At 45.2% G+C, this 22393-nt stretch overlaps 1 protein-coding gene across 1 annotated transcript in view; it reads left to right on the plus strand.

Annotated features, from left to right (window-relative positions):
- The window catches only part of LOC309621936 (uncharacterized protein), a gene marked incomplete at its 5' end in the record, with an annotated part of 133747 nt that overhangs the window by 105922 nt on the left and 5432 nt on the right, over positions 1-22393 (plus strand). The window contains 2 exon segments of the mRNA XM_082409208.1: positions 6380-6517; positions 19071-19208. Coding sequence (XP_082265334.1) covers positions 6380-6517; positions 19071-19208 — 276 coding nt within the window.

Genomic DNA, 22393 nt, shown 5'->3' on the forward strand with positions numbered 1-22393 from the left:
GGACACCTCTACTATCACTACTTCCTGAGAAACCCAAAATCAGACAGTTAATGATGGCTGTAAGGACTGAGCAGTTTTCCACTCTTCTCTATTAACTGCCTGTGCTCCCATCTTGGGCACAGACGGGCAGAAGAGCCAAGTGGTGTGGTTCAGAGATTGTTCTCTAGGCTGGAAGCAACCTTCTCCCTGCCCTGTCTTTCCCTTCAGCCTGCACTCGTATTGACTTCTATGCTATTTCCTAGACTGGAAGCATTTTAGAACTAGGAGGCCCTTAGAGAACTTCGATGTTCTCAGTCTCATTTCGTGAGTAAGGAAACTGAGGCTCAGAGAGGTCGGGTTGACTTGTTCAAGTTCTCTCATTATGTTAGTATCATTACCAGGTTTCAGAACCTAAGTATCCTGACTTCCTTGCCAGGACTCCACTCTGAGCATGATACTGCCAGAAAGCAGGAGAAATAGAACTTATAATATAGGCATTTTTTTTGTCCATTAGAAAACAGTACGGCTGTTACCATTGTCGTCTTCAGTGTCTCCCTTTGCTTGTGCAGTTCCCACGCTATTACCTAGAGGTGACGTACAGCTCAGTCCAACTGGTGAATTGAAAGAGTCATTTTTGCCCTCTTCAAGCCTGGTTTCTCATCCTACCTCAAAATGATTACCCGAAAGTGGATTTCTTAAGTGCTTTTGGAAAGGGAAGAGTTATCTGATTACTTCAGATTCCTCACCTGTAAAGTGGTTATAACACCACCACCAATAATAATAGCAGTAATAATTAATAGATGAATAAGCTGATCTATTGCGTATGATTTATATGGAGGAAGATACAATAAGTTCTAGAAAGACAAAGAAAAATCATGACAAGCATATTACGTTAACGAAAAAGAAATCCATAGATATTAATGAAAACTGGGGTATGTGGCAAGTATCGAAGCCTAATGAATTTACTAACAAATGGCATTCTGTACTATCCATGCAATATTATGAAAGTGAATTTTGCCCACTCTATTTTAGTGAATACTATTAACCAGAAGACACGATGGAGGTGATAGAGGTGAATGAATTCCTAGCCAATGCATACAGACAGAGAAGGTATGTCAGTAAAAAATGCATAACAAGCAACAGAATGCAATAAATGTGCATGTATAGGTAGCCACAACACATATAGACAAGTATTTCAATGAAAACCGGTACGAAGCAGACAGCAAAATAATAAGTGTAAAAGAGTTTCATTATTGTGCTCCTTCATATTTTTACCCAGCAAGTAAGAGGTATTAAGCCTAGGAGAAATATATATTTCAATGAATATAGCTTATATAATAAGCAGAAAGGAAGCTTAAAATGTATCAGGAAGGTTTTTGGATTTATCCTAGAACTTAGATTAGAATCATCTTCAGCATCCAAGAAGATGGCATCCCAAAACCTCAAAAAACCATCATGCCTAGAATCCAATTAAAAAAGATTTTCAAATGTAAGAAAATCCACAGGACTCCACAATATGGTTTTCGATAAACGTGGATGTTTGTTTGTTTTGTTTCTTTGGCCGCGCCGCGTGGCCCTGGCCGTGAAAGCACCGAGTCCTAAGCACTGGACCGCCAGGGAATTCCCTAAGTGGGGGGGGGAATTAGAGATGTGGGGCTTGACTTTTTCTTCTTCTTCTTCGGTAGCTAAGCTCTACAAGCGAACGATGGCTGTTGATCAATGTGCTCTCTGTGTTAGGAAGGAAATAACTGTAAAAATGAAAAGCAGCCTTGCCTTAGAACCTACATATCACACCAAGGAAAATAGTCCTTCTGATTCAATTTAGAAGATATCACTTAAAATGTTGAATTGGTGAAATGTCTACCTAGTTTAAAAATTAGAAAGAATAAAACACTGAAAAGCAGCCCCCTAGATAACCACTGTGGTTGCTTGTTTATAGGAGGCATCATTTCTAAAACGTATTTCTAAAATGTTTATATTCAAAACTGTCAAGTGGCCAACTGTATTCAGAGAGGCAATAAAAGAAAGAAAACGGAGTATGACTTTTCTGATAAGCTGCCTTTCCTGGTGATCCCCTGTTCTGGCCTTACTTTCCTTCTTAGTCTGTTAATGTAAGGGTTTGCTACCATCAACTTGGTTTTGCCCTGCTCTGAGCAGGTTTCCCTCTGTGCTGTTTCTGCTTTAATTGAAAATCTTTGGTTCCCATCAGCATTCCATTGCAAACTCCGTTTTTCTTGAGAGCTCCTCTATGCTTTCCCTCTTCATTCTTACATTTTCTCCCATCTCTTGGTGCCTGTTGGCCTGTGCTAATGAAAACCATCCTAAACTTCCTTACGCTCGACTCTGTGCCTCCCTGTAGAGCCCAGTACTCTCCATCCTCTCTCCCTATTCTCTCTTTTCAACTAGTCGAAATCCTAGTGGAGGGAGACCATTAGAGATGAAACATCTTGGTATATATTGCTAGTTTTCTATGTCCCCTGGCTTTTCTATGTTTCTGTTGAAACACTCTTGAGAAGTGTCTGATTTCGTTTTCTACATGGGTACCCTTTAAGGCTCAATACTGGAAAAGAAGGGGATCAGAGTGATCAACCCAACGTGGTATCCTAACGTAACAGTTAAGGAAAGCAACAGGCTTTGTGAGACAGCCAGTGATTTGTCCAAAGTCACACAGATAGTAAACGTCAAAGTCAAAACTGAAATTAGGTCTCCAGACTTGTAGTTCAATACTTTCCCTCATTATTCCATGCTATTTTGAATCTCCTACTTACTCAATTTAGGGGCAAAAGAAATCGAACGCAAAACTTTCCAAAGTTTCTTTTCTTACCTGACATGGTCAGAGAAGAGGAAGCATCCACTGCAGGTACAAGGGATGAGGAGACAACACTAGAGGATGTCCGAGTGGCTGCAGCTGAACGGCGCACGTGTCCAGTACAGAGGTCACTGGTTACTGGTCCAAACAGCTCCACGGAAACCCCAAGACTCTACCAAGTGGTAGTAGGTTTGGTAGGAGAGTGATGTCACAAAGCAGGCAGTTGAAAGGTATGAGAGAGCCAATAGGGAGGTCCGATCCCCAACAGGAAGGCGGGCTTGGGTGAAGAGAGTGTAGGAGAGCTAAAACAACACCTGAGTTTCTGAGCTCTGGGGAGGAAATCCTAGAAGACAGATTTACCTCCCCCAGGCTCTTCCATTAGGGAAATCATTGCCACATTTCTTACAGACGTTCATTAATACACTGAACTAAGAGTTACTTATATTCTACAGAGTATTCTATTTTATGTATCATATACTTAGAGCTATATAGATCTTCTTTAATTAATAATCCTTAGGAAGGAAAGAGCCATCTAGTTTGAACTATTACAGTTGTTCTGAAATCATATGTGTCTAATGAGTGAACTGATAGCAGCTTTTAAGGAGCCAAAGTAGGGATTAAGAAGCTCTCTTTGTAACTTGGTTCAAGAGTAGGGTGAAGTTTGTTGAGTGTACCTTGTGGAGAATGTTGTGGTCCAAGGCTCTTCTCTTTTAGTTTCTTCTCCTTGACTCCTACCTTCCTTGGGCTGGGCTAGGCTGGGGGCCAGGTTGGACTTGCGACTTAACGTTTCTCTTCCGCTTTCTCTTTTTTTTTTTTCTTCCATTATGGGCATTGCTTCGAGGACAAGCCTTGATCTTGCATTGGACGTTACTTCCTGTCACCTTCCAGCAGCAGGAGTCTTCTTTTCAGTGCTTGATGCTTCACGAAATAGACTCTGCCCGTTGGCAGCAAATACCAGAGAGCTAGGAGACAGAGCTGGTTGCAGACCTTTCCTCTTCCAGCCTTTGGTTGCAATTGTTTGGCCCATAATTTGCTAGCTCTAGTTCCTTGGGCCACACAGGTATCCTGCCATCTCCAGCTCTTGTTATATGTGAGAGACATTCTGAACACTGTCCCTTTTTCTTTGCACAGAAGTATATACAGTGTGGCAGTTACTGTAATCTCCTCCGCCTTGCAAACAGCCACTCTAGAATCTTGGACCTCTAGGACTCTCTGTCTTGCATGCTTGGGGGCAAGGCCAAGCAAAATGAAGAGGAGAATAATTAGAGAAAGAGGAGGACGTTGGTGGAGAATTGGGAGCAGGTAAGGTGAAAGGGCACAGGAGAAAAGAGATGCATGTAGACTTTTTGGTTTCTGTGGGAAACAGGTTGACACACTTGGGCCTCATTTGGTATTAACAGAACAGAGAGTTAAAGATCTAAGTAGCTAGATAGTGTGCAGCAACTGCCATGAAGTCTGTACACTGAAGAGAACAGTCTCACATCTAGTTTTCATTTTGTTTTATGTCATAGTACCTTATTTATAGCATTCACTGGTGTGTTTGTAGAATACAGATGTTTTCAAATGCTCTGGTTTTGTCTACATGGTTATCTCCTTGTCCTGTTTGTAAGGAATCCAACATTGTAAGACATATTGCATGTTTTTCTCTTGACGATTGTTGACCTTGAAGCGTCATGAACTAACTTGAGCTGTTGGATTCTGTGGAGAAACGTTCAAAAGGGTCTGTGAAAAAGGCACTGTGGTGAGTCGCATTATGCACCCGAGCGTAAGGAGCAAGATATCTGCCACCAGCCCAGCTTGGCCTGGATTGCCTCTGTTTTAGTTCCCCTGGTTAGTGCTTTTCTCCCTAACCACTCTTGTGACTGTGATAATGTGAGTAAGGGCGGAGTTGCTAATGATCTATGTGTGAGGTAAGCTGGTTTGAGGGAGGAAATCTATGGACCTAGTCATTTTCCTTGGTGGTAAGCTTTCAGGGGTGCAGAGATGGATCTTCCTGGGGCCTTTTCTGGTCCCAGGAAGATATCGCATAGATGGGACCTCCCAAGACACACATTGAATCTTTAGGCCTGTTTTTCCTATTATGAGGTACGAACGAGTTTCTTCACTGATGGGGATGATGCTTATCTGAGAAGAAATTGTGAAAGGTGGTGTAGTGTAGAGGTGTGGCTTAAGCTTTTAAGTTTTCCTCCAGGTTTTTCCCCTAAGCTTCCTACTTCGGACGGCCTACTTACATGATACTAGTAGGTGATGTCCGGCTAACAGCTTCCTAAATATACCTGCAAGCCAGATCAGTGTCTCTTTTCTCTGTATTCCCATGGAAATCAAGAGTCCCGCCGAATTTTCCATCGAAACAGTTGATTTGTGTTGTCTCTAGGAATTCTAAAGGGCGTACCGTTGCTTCCTAACCGGTGTCATTTGGGAGATCCGCCTCTGTACGTTCAAATGATTAATTTTGAGACTTTGCTCATGTGTGCAGTAAACCCTTGAATTCCCTAAGACCTTCCTTTCCTCCATCTCCTACCCCATTAAGCCCGCTTCAGTTCATCTCCTGAATTTCTTTGGAATCTGTCAGCCAGCTCTTCCTCAACTTCCTAATACTGAACTTGCCTGTCTGTTGCGATTAGGTCCTAACTGGTGTCCATATATCTTGTTTCCTTCCAATCCACTCTTCACACAAGAAACCTTCAAAGCAAGTTGGAACGTTGCTCATAAACATCGCTCACAAGCATTGTTTTGAGAATAGAAAACACACTGTTGGCCTTTAAGACTCTGCGTGGTCTAGAATCCTCTCTGCTTCTCTAGCCCCATCTTGTGCCACTTTTGCCCTCACTTTCTATGCTTCAGATACACTGAATTAACCTTAGTTCTCACTCATCTGACAGAAGTCAGTTCAGATACTATTTTTCACTGTGATTCCTAGCATTAAGGAATTTGATTATCAGGTTTTGTATGAGGACTATTTCATCAGGGGTACAGAAGTTCTGGCCATCTCTGGTTTTGGATATCCCTTATTTGTTGAGACCTTTGCGTTGTTTGGTTGCCTTTTGTCTGTTTTCCAGATGGGAAAACAGGAACAAGGGAAGTATAGGTTATTACTAGGTGGGGTTGAACAAGTGGAGCAGCAAACTGCAAAGCAGAAAGAAGAGGGACGTACTATAGAGGGATATGACTTCCATTCTCAAGGCGCCTGCATCCTGTGCAGGGAGACAGCCTAACATAAAATGTGCCTAACAACAAATATATTGACTTCTTACTAAAAATCTCCAGTTCATAGAACCGAGGGGTTTGTACCTTCTCCTTTAAAAGTGATAGTCCTGGGACTTCCCCGGTGGTCCCGTGGTGAAGACTCTGCGCTTCCAACGCAGCAGGCGTGGGTTCAATCCCTGGTTGGGGAGCTAAGATCCCACATGCTGCGCAGCCAAAGAAATTTTTGTCGAACGTTATACTCCTGTATTGTTGGCTTTAGTGGTTTAGATTTTGTTGTACTGTTAAGAAGATTTCAGTTTATTTACCGGGAACAAACAACACATAATGTAAAAATAGTTTCCCAGAAACGATTTCCATCATTCTCTTCCTCCCTTTCTCCCGCAGACTGGTGTTTCACCTTGACAAGTTCTCTGTCATTCCATAGGAAAGCTGTCTGGCTTGGAGGTTGCAATCCCAGGGAATTTTTCATCAGCGGGGAAGTCTCCATCACTACAGAGGAATCAAGGGAGAAGTCAGTCCCTGGTAAGTGAGATGCTCCCCCTAAACACCAACACAGCAGTCGTGTACCTTTCAAGGGGTTCAGGGGCAAGATGGGCAAGGCATTTCTACTAACTCTTCTTAAGGATCACGGACAGTGCCCTATGCTACGAGGTAAGCGGTGACTGCTGTAGTTCTTACTGGTGATCCTTTCCTGTCACTGATTCTCGGCCTTCTTTGTATTTCATAGGACTGTTGTCAGTCCAATACAAAATGAGTCTTATTTTTAAAAACCTGAAATGTTTTACAGAGCCTAGCATTCTCATATAGGGTCCTTTCCATTCTCCCCACTTTCCCGAGAGGCCAAGAACACTTCACACCATGAACTAGGAGAGGGGGTAGAGCCCTTTCTGATGAAATACATCAACAAAGACAGAGCCTTAGCCTGCTTGCTCTCTGGACAGGATCTCGGACCACAAGGTCTTCAATCCTGGTATAAATGAAGGAAGTGAGGACAGTTCAACTGGCACTCTGATAACAAGAGTTCTGAAACACCTTCCGAAGAGACTATAGCAGTAGATGAGGGAAGGGAGTGCTACAGTGTGGCAGTACAGGGGGAACGATCGGCTACAGCAGTGAAAAGTGTGGTACCGATTGGTGTGCTCTCGGGATTCTTGTACATGTAGCATAGATGACCTCTACGGTGGCCCTCCCACCTTCCCACCTGCATTAGGTGTTCTTTTTTTTTGTAATTTATGTTTATGTATTTATTTACTGTTTGAACTTATTTATTCTACGTATTTATGTTTTTGGCCGCACTGGGTCTCTCATTGCTGTGCACGGGCTTTCTCTAGTTGGCGGCTAGCGGGGGCTACTCTCGGTTGCGGTGTGCGGGCATCTCATCGCGGTGGCTTCTCTTGTTGCGGAGCATGGGCTGTAGGCACGTGGGCTTCGGTAGTTGAGGCTCACGGGCTCTAGAATGCAGGCTCCGTCGTCGTGGCACATGCGCTTAGTTGCTGCACGGCATGTGGGATCTTCGCAGACCAGGGCTCGAACCCGTGTCCCCTGCATTGGCAGGCGCCACCAGGGAAGCCCTAGGTGTTCTCATATAGAGTCTAAAAACAGAGAGCACTGAGAGAAGGTAGTGGTTATTAAAGGCTCAGGATCTAAATTCTACCTGTCTCTACACCCCTTCCCAGCTGTCGATTTGACCCCATTTTTGAATGCTGACCTCATTGTTCAACTTTTCTCTGCCGTCTGTATACTCACCTTGAAAACTTGTTTCTGTGATGCGTTGAGCAGACACAGGGTGGCAGACTGCAGAGGTGGAAGCTGGTGGTCGGATATTTGTGGGCTGAATCTCCTTCAGTCCCATTCCCATTTCTGGTTGCCCAGAGGCCCTACTTCCTGTGTGTGACGCCGAGCCGTAGGATTGCGGGCAGGAGCCAAGTTCTCCATACAGTAAAGACCCCAGTGTGCCTTGGTTACAGTAATATACCTGGCTTCCTTCCTGGCAGGGAAGTGACAGGCGGCTATGCCCCTGCTTTGTTCGTGGGCCTCCTGATCCAGCAGTTCCCTTGGCTCTGCCCCTGTCGTCAGCTGCCCCTAGGATAACTCTGAGCCCTAGCCACTTCTCTGGTAGATTTCCCTATTCCCCCACTACAGTCACACCTGAATAAGGCAACTCAGACCTTTCAGAGATGTGTCCTGAACCTCTTGTTTTCTGAAATACCTATCTGGTGGTTGTGAGACTTAAGGCCAGCGTCCCCGAGAGACTTTTTCTATTTCTCCTAGTAAACCTAGACTCATCTTCTGTCACCTTCAACTCTACTCCAATTGTGTTCTTTCAACCCAGACCTCTGACCCTGCTTTTTACTTCTGCCATTTCATCCTCGCTCCTGCTTCCTTTCCTAAATCCATACGTCTCTTTTGGCCTTCCTAGCCCTGGGCCAAGTTCCTTCCTCTTTGCTCAGTTTTTACCCCTTTCCTTCATTCTCCCATCCAACTTTCAGTCCTTCCTTTCTCACGCCCCAGTTAGCAGCATCTGAAAATTCGAAAGGTTTGTTACTCGTCTATTAATTGTATTCCATTTACTTATTCAGTTCTATACCTGTCTTACCTGTGTATGGAAGAACAGCTGGTAGCCAAGGTGGCACCAAGAATCCTAGCAGCTCTCACTTGACGTATCCGTAGTAGTCGGCAATTTCCATTTCGTTTTCCCTCTCGGTGAAAAATTGCAGCTTGCCCGAAGAGGTGTATCCGGCAGCATTCTCCCGTTGTTGTTGAGCCCGCCTCTTCATGGCCTCTCGCTCTGGCCTCTGCTCTTGTTCGATGGGCTTTGACATGACTGGCTCAGGCACGTTGGGTTCCCTCCATGGAACTCGTTGCTTGCTGAAGTCTTGGAGTAGAAAGTGGGTTTGGAGCTTGGGTGGGGACTGGCGCTTATTCACAGCAGGGGGAACAGGCTCCCGCTGGAGAGGAGCGCCAGATGAAGTTTTGGAGGGTGCAGGCCTAGGAGCAGCAGACTGAGGGACACGAGGCTGGGTATGGTTGGGCCAAGCCGGTTGGGTTGGGTTGGTCACAGTTGGCTGAGCTGGTTTGGCGGGGCCTGGCAAAGAGGCAGGAGCTGGCTGGGATGAATTGGCTGCAGCAGGTTGAGCTGAGTCAGTAGAACCAGGCTGGGCACGGTAAGCCCCAGCAGGCCGATGTGAGGCCAGAGACTGTGGCCTCCGAGGAGCGGGTCGAGCTTGAGGCTTGTCCCAGGCAGAAAAAGGCAGAGGTATCAACTTGACCTTCCCAGGAGGAGGCCGCTCATACTGGGCTGGAGACGGACACTCTGTTTCAGCACTGCTGTCTGGTTTCTGGGCTTGGACTTGCGTTTTCTCAGGACCCTTCCCCTCACGTGGGGTATGCCGCCATGGCTGGATAGCTGGGGGTGGCTGGGGGTCTTTGGGGTTGCTTGACTTTCCCAAGAGCCGACAGGAAGAGCGCCCAGTTTTCGTCTCATTCTTCTTCCCCAGCGCATGAAGAACCTTCACAGACTCCAGCATGCGCACGCCAAGGGAGGTTCGAGGCTTTTGAAAGCTCTGTTGGAGAAGCTCAGTTTGGTGTTCCTTTCGCTTCGTGTGGGGGATTGCTGGCTTCTCTTCTGCCTTGACTTTGTTCCCTGACTGCTTGTTCTCCTCAGCCTTGTTTCTCCCTCTGGTCCTTTTGGTCTTTTCCTGCCCGTGGCTCTTAGTTTTGCTGATCTTTCTGGATGCAGCTTTCTGAGGTTTGCCTTGAGAGTGCTTGGCCGTGTTCACAGGAGCCCTGTCACTGACTGCAGCGTGGCATGTAACCACTTCTCCCCCTAACAGGCACTCTGGATTCTTTGGCTGGATTTTGGCCTTGGGAGCGCCACTGATAGGCTCAGAGGCTTTCTGTTTGTTCTTCCTGGGTTGATCAGAGGGAACCTTTATGACACTTGGCTTTTCCTGCACCTGATTCACCTTAATGGCTCTGGTGTCTTTAGCTTTGATCACGTTGGGACCTTGGGATTGATCAAGATCTTTCAAAGGATTAAAGAGCTGGGGAAGGTGAATATCCTCCGCCAGTGTAGTAATGTCTGCAAGACCACTGCTAGGTTCAATCCCATTTTCAAGTGTCCCTAGGTCCTGACGACTCCGGCTGTTCTCTCCCAGATCAGCATTTTCAGAACCAGGCTGCTCCTCTTGGCTGAGGGGATCGGTGCAGGCCAGCGGCTGGTGAATATCAGGGATTCCTAAAGGGAGTAGTGGAGGATCTTGGTTCTCTGTTGGGATCTGGTAGGCATCCAGAGGCTTTGAAAGCTTGGTTTTGATATCATCCACGTGCTTACTCTCTATTTGTCCCTGGCTTGGAGCTGGAGGCAGGGCCAGGAGACGCCTGGCACTCTGGACTGGAGCTGTCACTGAAATGTCCCCAAGTTCAGATGGTGGGTTACTCTCAAGTATGTGGCTGTTTCTGCTACTGCAGGACTTGGGGAGTTCTTGACTTTGTGTCACACAAAACGTCTGGCTTGGAGGTTGCAATCCCAGGGAATTTTTCATCACCAGGGGGGAGGTCTCCATCCCTACAAAGGGATCAAGGGAGAAGTCAGTCCCTGGTAAGTGAGATGCTCCCCCTAAACACCAACACAGCAGTCGTGTACCTTTCAAGGGGTTCAGGGGCAAGATGGGCAAGGCATTTCTACTAACTCTTCTTAAGGATCACGGACAGTGCCCTATGCTACGAGGTAAGCGGTGACTGTTGTAATTCTTACTGGTGAGCCTTTCCTGTCGCTGATTCTCGGCTCGCTTTGTATTTCATAGGACTGTTTATAAGTCCAATACAAAATGAGTCTTATTTTTAAAAACCTGAAATGTTTTACAAAGCCTAGCATTCTCATATAGGGTCCTTTCCATTCTCCCCACTTTCCCGAGAGGCCAAGAACACGTCACACCATGAACTAGGAGAGGGGGTAGAGCCCTTGCTGATGAAATACATCAACAAAGACAGAGTCTTAGCCTGCTTGCTCTCTGGACAGGATCTCGGACCACAAGGTCTTCAATCCTGGTATAAATGAAGGAAGTGAGGACAGTTCAACTGGCACTCTCATAACAAGAGTTCTGAAACACCTTCCGAAGAGACTATAGCAGTAGATGAGGGAAGGGAGTGCTACAGTGTGGCAGTACAGGGGGAACGATCGGCTACAGCAGTGAAAAGTGTGGTACCGATTGGTGTGCTCTCGGGGTTCTTGTACATGTAGCATAGATGACCTCTACAGTGGCCCTCCCACCGTCCCACCTGCATTAGGTGTTCTTTTTTTTTTGTAATTTATGTTTATGTATTTATTTACTGTTTGAACTTATTTATTCTACGTATTTATGTTTTTGGCTGCACTGGGTCTCTCATTGCTGTGCACGGGCTTTCTCTAGTTGGCGGCTAGCGGGGGCTACTCTTGGTTGCGGTGTGCGGGCTTCTCATCGCGGTGGCTTCTCTTGTTGCGGAGCATGGGCTGTAGGCACGTGGGCTTCGGTAGTTGAGGCTCACGGGCTCTAGAATGCAGGCTCCGTCGTTGTGGCACATGCGCTTAGTTGCTGCACGGCATGTGGGATCTTCGCAGACCAGGGCTCGAACCCGTGTCCCCCGCATTGCATTGGCAGGCGGATTCTTAACCACGGCGCCACCAGGGAAGCCCTAGGTGTTCTCATAGAGAGTCTAAAAACAGAGGGCACTGAGCGAAGGTAGTGGTTATTAAAGGCTCAGGATCTGAATTCTACCTGCCTCTACACCCCTTCCCAGCTGTCGATTTGACCCCATTTTTGAATGCCGACCTCATTCTTCAACTTTCTCTGGCGTTTGTTATACTCACCTTGAAAACTTGTTTCTGTGATGCGTTGAGCAGACACAGGGTGGCAGACTGCAGAGGTGGAAGCTGGTGGTCGGATATTTGTGGGCTGAATCTCCTTCGGTCCCATTCCCATTTCTGGTTGCCCAGAGGCCCGACTTCCTGTGTATGACGCCGAGCCGTAGGATTGCGGGCAGGAGCCAAGTTCTCCATACAGTAAAGACCCCAGTGTGCCTTGGTTATAGTAATATACCTGGCTTCCTTCCTGGCAGGGAAGTGGCAGGCGGCTCTGCCCCTGATTTGGAATCTGAGATGGTGTTCCCTGAGCAAGGCTGGCAGAAAGCGATGGATGTAGAGGGACCATGTTCTTGGCGTCTGAAGTTTTATCATACTGGGCTGCCAGAAACATGGAGGAGGCAGCTGTGTGGCGGTCAGTGAGTGCCAGAGTAAAGTCTCCGAGTGAAGAAGAATTCTTTTCAGTGCTTGCTGTGATGTCCCACTCAAGAACACCTGGATAGGAAGCAGCTGAAGTGGAGATCTGGCTGTGGTCAGTAACTCCAGATAACATAGTCGTGCTAGAATGTTGGTAAAGGTAGGCACTACCCATGAGTGTCTGGAAAGGGGTACCAGTAGCCGATGCCGAACTGACGGCAGGGGCAGAGACTCTGGAGAAGTTGCAGACACTTCGTGTTAGGGAAGTTGCATTGCTCACCACAGGAGGAGAATGCTGCAGAGAATTTAGAGTTCCAAGTAGAGATGGATGTTGGAAATTTTCTGTAAGAACAAGAGGGTCATGAAAAACTCAGGGAGGTTGAGAAATTCTCACTACGTTTGAGGAACGGCATCATCTGAAGGTTCTTGCTATCAGGACACCTCTACTATCACTACTTCCTGAGAAACCCAAAATCAGACAGTTAATGATGGCTGTAAGGACTGAGCAGTTTTCCACTCTTCTCTATTAACTGCCTGTGCTCCCATCTTGGGCACAGACGGGCAGAAGAGCCAAGTGGTGTGGTTCAGAGATTGTTCTCTAGGCTGGAAGCAACCTTCTCCCTGCCCTGTCTTTCCCTTCAGCCTGCACTCGTATTGACTTCTATGCTATTTCCTAGACTGGAAGCATTTTAGAACTAGGAGGCCCTTAGAGAACTTCGATGTTCTCAGTCTCATTTCGTAAGGAAACTGAGGCTCAGAGAGGTCGGGTTGACTTGTTCAAGTTCTCTCATTATGTTAGTATCATTACCAGGTTTCAGAACCTAAGTATCCTGACTTCCTTGCCAGGACTCCACTCTGAGCATGATACTGCCAGAAAGCAGGAGAAATAGAACTTATAATATAGGCATTTTTTTTGTCCATTAGAAAACAGTACGGCTGTTACCATTGTCGTCTTCAGTGTCTCCCTTTGCTTGTGCAGTTCCCACGCTATTACCTAGAGGTGACGTACAGCTCAGTCCAACTGGTGAATTGAAAGAGTCATTTTTGCCCTCTTCAAGCCTGGTTTCTCATCCTACCTCAAAATGATTACCCGAAAGTGGATTTCTTAAGTGCTTTTGGAAAGGGAAGAGTTATCTGATTACTTCAGATTCCTCACCTGTAAAGTGGTTATAACACCACCACCAATAATAATAGCAGTAATAATTAATAGATGAATAAGCTGATCTATTGCGTATGATTTATATGGAGGAAGATACAATAAGTTCTAGAAAGACAAAGAAAAATCATGACAAGCATATTACGTTAACGAAAAAGAAATCCATAGATATTAATGAAAACTGGGGTATGTGGCAAGTATCGAAGCCTAATGAATTTACTAACAAATGGCATTCTGTACTATCCATGCAATATTATGAAAGTGAATTTTGCCCACTCTATTTTAGTGAATACTATTAACCAGAAGACACGATGGAGGTGATAGAGGTGAATGAATTCCTAGCCAATGCATACAGACAGAGAAGGTATGTCAGTAAAAAATGCATAACAAGCAACAGAATGCAATAAATGTGCATGTATAGGTAGCCACAACACATATAGACAAGTATTTCAATGAAAACCGGTACGAAGCAGACAGCAAAATAATAAGTGTAAAAGAGTTTCATTATTGTGCTCCTTCATATTTTTACCCAGCAAGTAAGAGGTATTAAGCCTAGGAGAAATATATATTTCAATGAATATAGCTTATATAATAAGCAGAAAGGAAGCTTAAAATGTATCAGGAAGGTTTTTGGATTTATCCTAGAACTTAGATTAGAATCATCTTCAGCATCCAAGAAGATGGCATCCCAAAACCTCAAAAAACCATCATGCCTAGAATCCAATTAAAAAAGATTTTCAAATGTAAGAAAATCCACAGGACTCCACAATATGGTTTTCGATAAACGTGGATGTTTGTTTGTTTTGTTTCTTTGGCCGCGCCGCGTGGCCCTGGCCGTGAAAGCACCGAGTCCTAAGCACTGGACCGCCAGGGAATTCCCTAAGTGGGGGGGGGAATTAGAGATGTGGGGCTTGACTTTTTCTTCTTCTTCTTCTTCTTCTTCGGTAGCTAAGCTCTACAAGCGAACGATGGCTGTTGATCAATGTGCTCTCTGTGTTAGGAAGGAAATAACTGTAAAAATGAAAAGCAGCCTTGCCTTAGAACCTACATATCACACCAAGGAAAATAGTCCTTCTGATTCAATTTAGAAGATATCACTTAAAATGTTGAATTGGTGAAATGTCTACCTAGTTTAAAAATTAGAAAGAATAAAACACTGAAAAGCAGCCCCCTAGATAACCACTGTGGTTGCTTGTTTATAGGAGGCATCATTTCTAAAACGTATTTCTAAAATGTTTATATTCAAAACTGTCAAGTGGCCAACTGTATTCAGAGAGGCAATAAAAGAAAGAAAACGGAGTATGACTTTTCTGATAAGCTGCCTTTCCTGGTGATCCCCTGTTCTGGCCTTACTTTCCTTCTTAGTCTGTTAATGTAAGGGTTTGCTACCATCAACTTGGTTTTGCCCTGCTCTGAGCAGGTTTCCCTCTGTGCTGTTTCTGCTTTAATTGAAAATCTTTGGTTCCCATCAGCATTCCATTGCAAACTCCGTTTTTCTTGAGAGCTCCTCTATGCTTTCCCTCTTCATTCTTACATTTTCTCCCATCTCTTGGTGCCTGTTGGCCTGTGCTAATGAAAACCATCCTAAACTTCCTTACGCTCGACTCTGTGCCTCCCTGTAGAGCCCAGTACTCTCCATCCTCTCTCCCTATTCTCTCTTTTCAACTAGTCGAAATCCTAGTGGAGGGAGACCATTAGAGATGAAACATCTTGGTATATATTGCTAGTTTTCTATGTCCCCTGGCTTTTCTATGTTTCTGTTGAAACACTCTTGAGAAGTGTCTGATTTCGTTTTCTACATGGGTACCCTTTAAGGCTCAATACTGGAAAAGAAGGGGATCAGAGTGATCAACCCAACGTGGTATCCTAACGTAACAGTTAAGGAAAGCAACAGGCTTTGTGAGACAGCCAGTGATTTGTCCAAAGTCACACAGATAGTAAACGTCAAAGTCAAAACTGAAATTAGGTCTCCAGACGTGTAGTTCAATACTTTCCCTCATTATTCCATGCTATTTTGAATCTCCTACTTACTCAATTTAGGGGCAAAAGAAATCGAACGCAAAACTTTCCAAAGTTTCTTTTCTTACCTGACATGGTCAGAGAAGAGGAAGCATCCACTGCAGGTACAAGGGATGAGGAGACAACACTAGAGGATGTCCGAGTGGCTGCAGCTGAACGGCGCACGTGTCCAGTACAGAGGTCACTGGTTACTGGTCCAAACAGCTCCACGGAAACCCCAAGACTCTACCAAGTGGTAGTAGGTTTGGTAGGAGAGTGATGTCACAAAGCAGGCAGTTGAAAGGTATGAGAGAGCCAATAGGGAGGTCCGATCCCCAACAGGAAGGCGGGCTTGGGTGAAGAGAGTGTAGGAGAGCTAAAACAACACCTGAGTTTCTGAGCTCTGGGGAGGAAATCCTAGAAGACAGATTTACCTCCCCCAGGCTCTTCCATTAGGGAAATCATTGCCACATTTCTTACAGACGTTCATTAATACACTGAACTAAGAGTTACTTATATTCTACAGAGTATTCTATTTTATGTATCATATACTTAGAGCTATATAGATCTTCTTTAATTAATAATCCTTAGGAAGGAAAGAGCCATCTAGTTTGAACTATTACAGTTGTTCTGAAATCATATGTGTCTAATGAGTGAACTGATAGCAGCTTTTAAGGAGCCAAAGTAGGGATTAAGAAGCTCTCTTTGTAACTTGGTTCAAGAGTAGGGTGAAGTTTGTTGAGTGTACCTTGTGGAGAATGTTGTGGTCCAAGGCTCTTCTCTTTTAGTTTCTTCTCCTTGACTCCTACCTTCCTTGGGCTGGGCTAGGCTGGGGGCCAGGTTGGACTTGCGACTTAACGTTTCTCTTCCGCTTTCTCTTTTTTTTTTTTCTTCCATTATGGGCATTGCTTCGAGGACAAGCCTTGATCTTGCATTGGACGTTACTTCCTGTCACCTTCCAGCAGCAGGAGTCTTCTTTTCAGTGCTTGATGCTTCACGAAATAGACTCTGCCCGTTGGCAGCAAATACCAGAGAGCTAGGAGACAGAGCTGGTTGCAGACCTTTCCTCTTCCAGCCTTTGGTTGCAATTGTTTGGCCCATAATTTGCTAGCTCTAGTTCCTTGGGCCACACAGGTATCCTGCCATCTCCAGCTCTTGTTATATGTGAGAGACATTCTGAACACTGTCCCTTTTTCTTTGCACAGAAGTATATACAGTGTGGCAGTTACTGTAATCTCCTCCGCCTTGCAAACAGCCACTCTAGAATCTTGGACCTCTAGGACTCTCTGTCTTGCATGCTTGGGGGCAAGGCCAAGCAAAATGAAGAGGAGAATAATTAGAGAAAGAGGAGGACGTTGGTGGAGAATTGGGAGCAGGTAAGGTGAAAGGGCACAGGAGAAAAGAGATGCATGTAGACTTTTTGGTTTCTGTGGGAAACAGGTTGACACACTTGGGCCTCATTTGGTATTAACAGAACAGAGAGTTAAAGATCTAAGTAGCTAGATAGTGTGCAGCAACTGCCATGAAGTCTGTACACTGAAGAGAAGAGTCTCACATCTAGTTTTCATTTTGTTTTATGTCATAGTACCTTATTTATAGCATTCACTGGTGTGTTTGTAGAATACAGATGTTTTCAAATGCTCTGGTTTTGTCTACATGGTTATCTCCTTGTCCTGTTTGTAAGGAATCCAACATTGTAAGACATATTGCATGTTTTTCTCTTGACGATTGTTGACCTTGAAGCGTCATGAACTAACTTGAGCTGTTGGATTCTGTGGAGAAACGTTCAAAAGGGTCTGTGAAAAAGGCACTGTGGTGAGTCGCATTATGCACCCGAGCGTAAGGAGCAAGATATCTGCCACCAGCCCAGCTTGGCCTGGATTGCCTCTGTTTTAGTTCCCCTGGTTAGTGCTTTTCTCCCTAACCACTCTTGTGACTGTGATAATGTGAGTAAGGGCGGAGTTGCTAATGATCTATGTGTGAGGTAAGCTGGTTTGAGGGAGGCAATCTATGGACCTAGTCATTTTCCTTGGTGGTAAGCTTTCAGGGGTGCAGAGATGGATCTTCCTGGGGCCTTTTCTGGTCCCAGGAAGATATCGCATAGATGGGACCTCCCAAGACACACATTGAATCTTTAGGCCTGTTTTTCCTATTATGAGGTACGAACGAGTTTCTTCACTGATGGGGATGATGCTTATCTGAGAAGAAATTGTGAAAGGTGGTGTAGTGTAGAGGTGTGGCTTAAGCTTTTAAGTTTTCCTCCAGGTTTTTCCCCTAAGCTTCCTACTTCGGACGGCCTACTTACATGATACTAGTAGGTGATGTCCGGCTAACAACTTCCTAAATATACCTGCAAGCCAGATCAGTGTCTCTTTTCTCTGTATTCCCATGGAAATCAAGAGTCCCGCCGAATTTTCCATCGAAACAGTTGATTTGTGTTGTCTCTAGGAATTCTAAAGGGCGTACCGTTGCTTCCTAACCGGTGTCATTTGGGAGATCCGCCTCTGTACGTTCAAATGATTAATTTTGAGACTTTGCTCATGTGTGCAGTAAACCCTTGAATTCCCTAAGACCTTCCTTTCCTCCATCTCCTACCCCATTAAGCCCGCTTCAGTTCATCTCCTGAATTTCTTTGGAATCTGTCAGCCAGCTCTTCCTCAACTTCCTAATACTGAACTTGCCTGTCTGTTGCGATTAGGTCCTAACTGGTGTCCATATATCTTGTTTCCTTCCAATCCACTCTTCACACAAGAAACCTTCAAAGCAAGTTGGAACGTTGCTCATAAACATCGCTCACAAGCATTGTTTTGAGAATAGAAAACACACTGTTGGCCTTTAAGACTCTGCGTGGTCTAGAATCCTCTCTGCTTCTCTAGCCCCATCTTGTGCCACTTTTGCCCTCACTTTCTATGCTTCAGATACACTGAATTAACCTTAGTTCTCACTCATCTGACAGAAGTCAGTTCAGATACTATTTTTCACTGTGATTCCTAGCATTAAGGAATTTGATTATCAGGTTTTGTATGAGGACTATTTCATCAGGGGTACAGAAGTTCTGGCCATCTCTGGTTTTGGATATCCCTTATTTGTTGAGACCTTTGCGTTGTTTGGTTGCCTTTTGTCTGTTTTCCAGATGGGAAAACAGGAACAAGGGAAGTATAGGTTATTACTAGGTGGGGTTGAACAAGTGGAGCAGCAAACTGCAAAGCAGAAAGAAGAGGGACGTACTATAGAGGGATATGACTTCCATTCTCAAGGCGCCTGCATCCTGTGCAGGGAGACAGCCTAACATAAAATGTGCCTAACAACAAATATATTGACTTCTTACTAAAAATCTCCAGTTCATAGAACCGAGGGGTTTGTACCTTCTCCTTTAAAAGTGATAGTCCTGGGACTTCCCCGGTGGTCCCGTGGTGAAGACTCTGCGCTTCCAACGCAGCAGGCGTGGGTTCAATCCCTGGTTGGGGAGCTAAGATCCCACATGCTGCGCAGCCAAAGAAATTTTTGTCGAACGTTATACTCCTGTATTGTTGGCTTTAGTGGTTTAGATTTTGTTGTACTGTTAAGAAGATTTCAGTTTATTTACCGGGAACAAACAACACATAATGTAAAAATAGTTTCCCAGAAACGATTTCCATCATTCTCTTCCTCCCTTTCTCCCGCAGACTGGTGTTTCACCTTGACAAGTTCTCTGTCATTCCATAGGAAAGCTGTCTGGCTTGGAGGTTGCAATCCCAGGGAATTTTTCATCAGCGGGGAAGTCTCCATCACTACAGAGGAATCAAGGGAGAAGTCAGTCCCTGGTAAGTGAGATGCTCCCCCTAAACACCAACACAGCAGTCGTGTACCTTTCAAGGGGTTCAGGGGCAAGATGGGCAAGGCATTTCTACTAACTCTTCTTAAGGATCACGGACAGTGCCCTATGCTACGAGGTAAGCGGTGACTGCTGTAGTTCTTACTGGTGATCCTTTCCTGTCACTGATTCTCGGCCTTCTTTGTATTTCATAGGACTGTTGTCAGTCCAATACAAAATGAGTCTTATTTTTAAAAACCTGAAATGTTTTACAGAGCCTAGCATTCTCATATAGGGTCCTTTCCATTCTCCCCACTTTCCCGAGAGGCCAAGAACACTTCACACCATGAACTAGGAGAGGGGGTAGAGCCCTTTCTGATGAAATACATCAACAAAGACAGAGCCTTAGCCTGCTTGCTCTCTGGACAGGATCTCGGACCACAAGGTCTTCAATCCTGGTATAAATGAAGGAAGTGAGGACAGTTCAACTGGCACTCTGATAACAAGAGTTCGGAAACACCTTCCAAAGAGACTATAGCAGTAGATGAGGGAAGGGAGTGCTACAGTGTGGCAGTACAGGGGGAATGATCGGCTACAGCAGTGAAAAGTGTGGTACCGATTGGTGTGCTCTCGGGGTTCTTGTACATGTAGCATAGATGACCTCTACAGTGGCCCTCCCACCTTCCCACCTGCATTAGGTGTTCTTTTTTTTTGTAATTTATGTTTATGTATTTATTTACTGTTTGAACTTATTTATTCTACGTATTTATTTTTTTGGCTGCACTGGGTCTCTCATTGCTGTGCACGGGCTTTCTCTAGTTGGCGGCTAGCGGGGGCTACTCTCGGTTGCGGTGTGCGGGCATCTCATCGCGGTGGCTTCTCTTGTTGCGGAGCATGGGCTGTAGGCACGTGGGCTTCGGTAGTTGAGGCTCACGGGCTCTAGAATGCAGGCTCCGTCGTTGTGGCACATGCGCTTAGTTGCTGCACGGCATGTGGGATCTTCGCAGACCAGGGCTCGAACCCGTGTCCCCTGCATTGGCAGGCGCCACCAGGGAAGCCCTAGGTGTTCTCATATAGAGTCTAAAAACAGAGAGCACTGAGAGAAGGTAGTGGTTATTAAAGGCTCAGGATCTAAATTCTACCTGTCTCTACACCCCTTCCCAGCTGTCGATTTGACCCCATTTTTGAATGCCGACCTCATTCTTCAACTTTCTCTGGCGTTTGTTATACTCACCTTGAAAACTTGTTTCTGTGATGCGTTGAGCAGACACAGGGTGGCAGACTGCAGAGGTGGAAGCTGGTGGTCGGATATTTGTGGGCTGAATCTCCTTCAGTCCCATTCCCATTTCTGGTTGCCCAGAGGCCCGACTTCCTGTGTATGACGCCGAGCCGTAGGATTGCGGGCAGGAGCCAAGTTCTCCATACAGTAAAGACCCCAGTGTGCCTTGGTTACAGTAATATACCTGGCTTCCTTCCTGGCAGGGAAGTGACAGGCGGCTCTGCCCCTGATTTGGAATCTGAGATGGTGTTCCCTGAGCAAGGCTGGCAGAAAGCGATGGATGTAGAGGGACCATGTTCTTGGCGTCTGAAGTTTTATCATCCTGGGCTGCCAGAAACATGGAGGAGGCAGCTGTGTGGCGGTCAGTGAGTGCCAGAGTAAAGTCTCCGAGTGAAGAAGAATTCTTTTCAGTGCTTGCTGTGATGTCCCACTCAAGAACACCTGGATAGGAAGCAGCTGAAGTGGAGATCTGGCTGTGGTCAGTAACTCCAGATAACATAGTCGTGCTAGAATGTTGGTAAAGGTAGGCACTACCCATGAGTGTCTGGAAAGGGGTACCGGTAGCCGATGCCGAACTGACGGCAGGGGCAGAGACTCTGGAGAAGTTGCAGACACTTCGTGTTAGGGAAGTTGCATTGCTCACCACAGGAGGAGAATGCTGCAGAGAATTTAGAGTTCCAAGTAGAGATGGATGTTGGAAATTTTCTGTAAGAACAAGAGGGTCATGAAAAACTCAGGGAGGTTGAGAAATTCTCACTACGTTTGAGGAACGGCATCATCTGAAGGTTCTTGCTATCAGGACACCTCTACTATCACTACTTCCTGAGAAACCCAAAATCAGACAGTTAATGATGGCTGTAAGGACTGAGCAGTTTTCCACTCTTCTCTATTAACTGCCTGTGCTCCCATCTTGGGCACAGACGGGCAGAAGAGCCAAGTGGTGTGGTTCAGAGATTGTTCTCTAGGCTGGAAGCAACCTTCTCCCTGCCCTGTCTTTCCCTTCAGCCTGCACTCGTATTGACTTCTATGCTATTTCCTAGACTGGAAGCATTTTAGAACTAGGAGGCCCTTAGAGAACTTCGATGTTCTCAGTCTCATTTCGTAAGGAAACTGAGGCTCAGAGAGGTCGGGTTGACTTGTTCAAGTTCTCTCATTATGTTAGTATCATTACCAGGTTTCAGAACCTAAGTATCCTGACTTCCTTGCCAGGACTCCACTCTGAGCATGATACTGCCAGAAAGCAGGAGAAATAGAACTTATAATATAGGCATTTTTTTTGTCCATTAGAAAACAGTACGGCTGTTACCATTGTCGTCTTCAGTGTCTCCCTTTGCTTGTGCAGTTCCCACGCTATTACCTAGAGGTGACGTACAGCTCAGTCCAACTGGTGAATTGAAAGAGTCATTTTTGCCCTCTTCAAGCCTGGTTTCTCATCCTACCTCAAAATGATTACCCGAAAGTGGATTTCTTAAGTGCTTTTGGAAAGGGAAGAGTTATCTGATTACTTCAGATTCCTCACCTGTAAAGTGGTTATAACACCACCACCAATAATAATAGCAGTAATAATTAATAGATGAATAAGCTGATCTATTGCGTATGATTTATATGGAGGAAGATACAATAAGTTCTAGAAAGACAAAGAAAAATCATGACAAGCATATTACGTTAACGAAAAAGAAATCCATAGATATTAATGAAAACTGGGGTATGTGGCAAGTATCGAAGCCTAATGAATTTACTAACAAATGGCATTCTGTACTATCCATGCAATATTATGAAAGTGAATTTTGCCCACTCTATTTTAGTGAATACTATTAACCAGAAGACACGATGGAGGTGATAGAGGTGAATGAATTCCTAGCCAATGCATACAGACAGAGAAGGTATGTCAGTAAAAAATGCATAACAAGCAACAG

This window comes from Balaenoptera borealis (assembly GCF_965194805.1).
Source record: "Balaenoptera borealis genome assembly, contig: HAP1_SCAFFOLD_1226, whole genome shotgun sequence".
Classification (NCBI taxonomy): domain Eukaryota; kingdom Metazoa; phylum Chordata; class Mammalia; order Artiodactyla; family Balaenopteridae; genus Balaenoptera; species Balaenoptera borealis.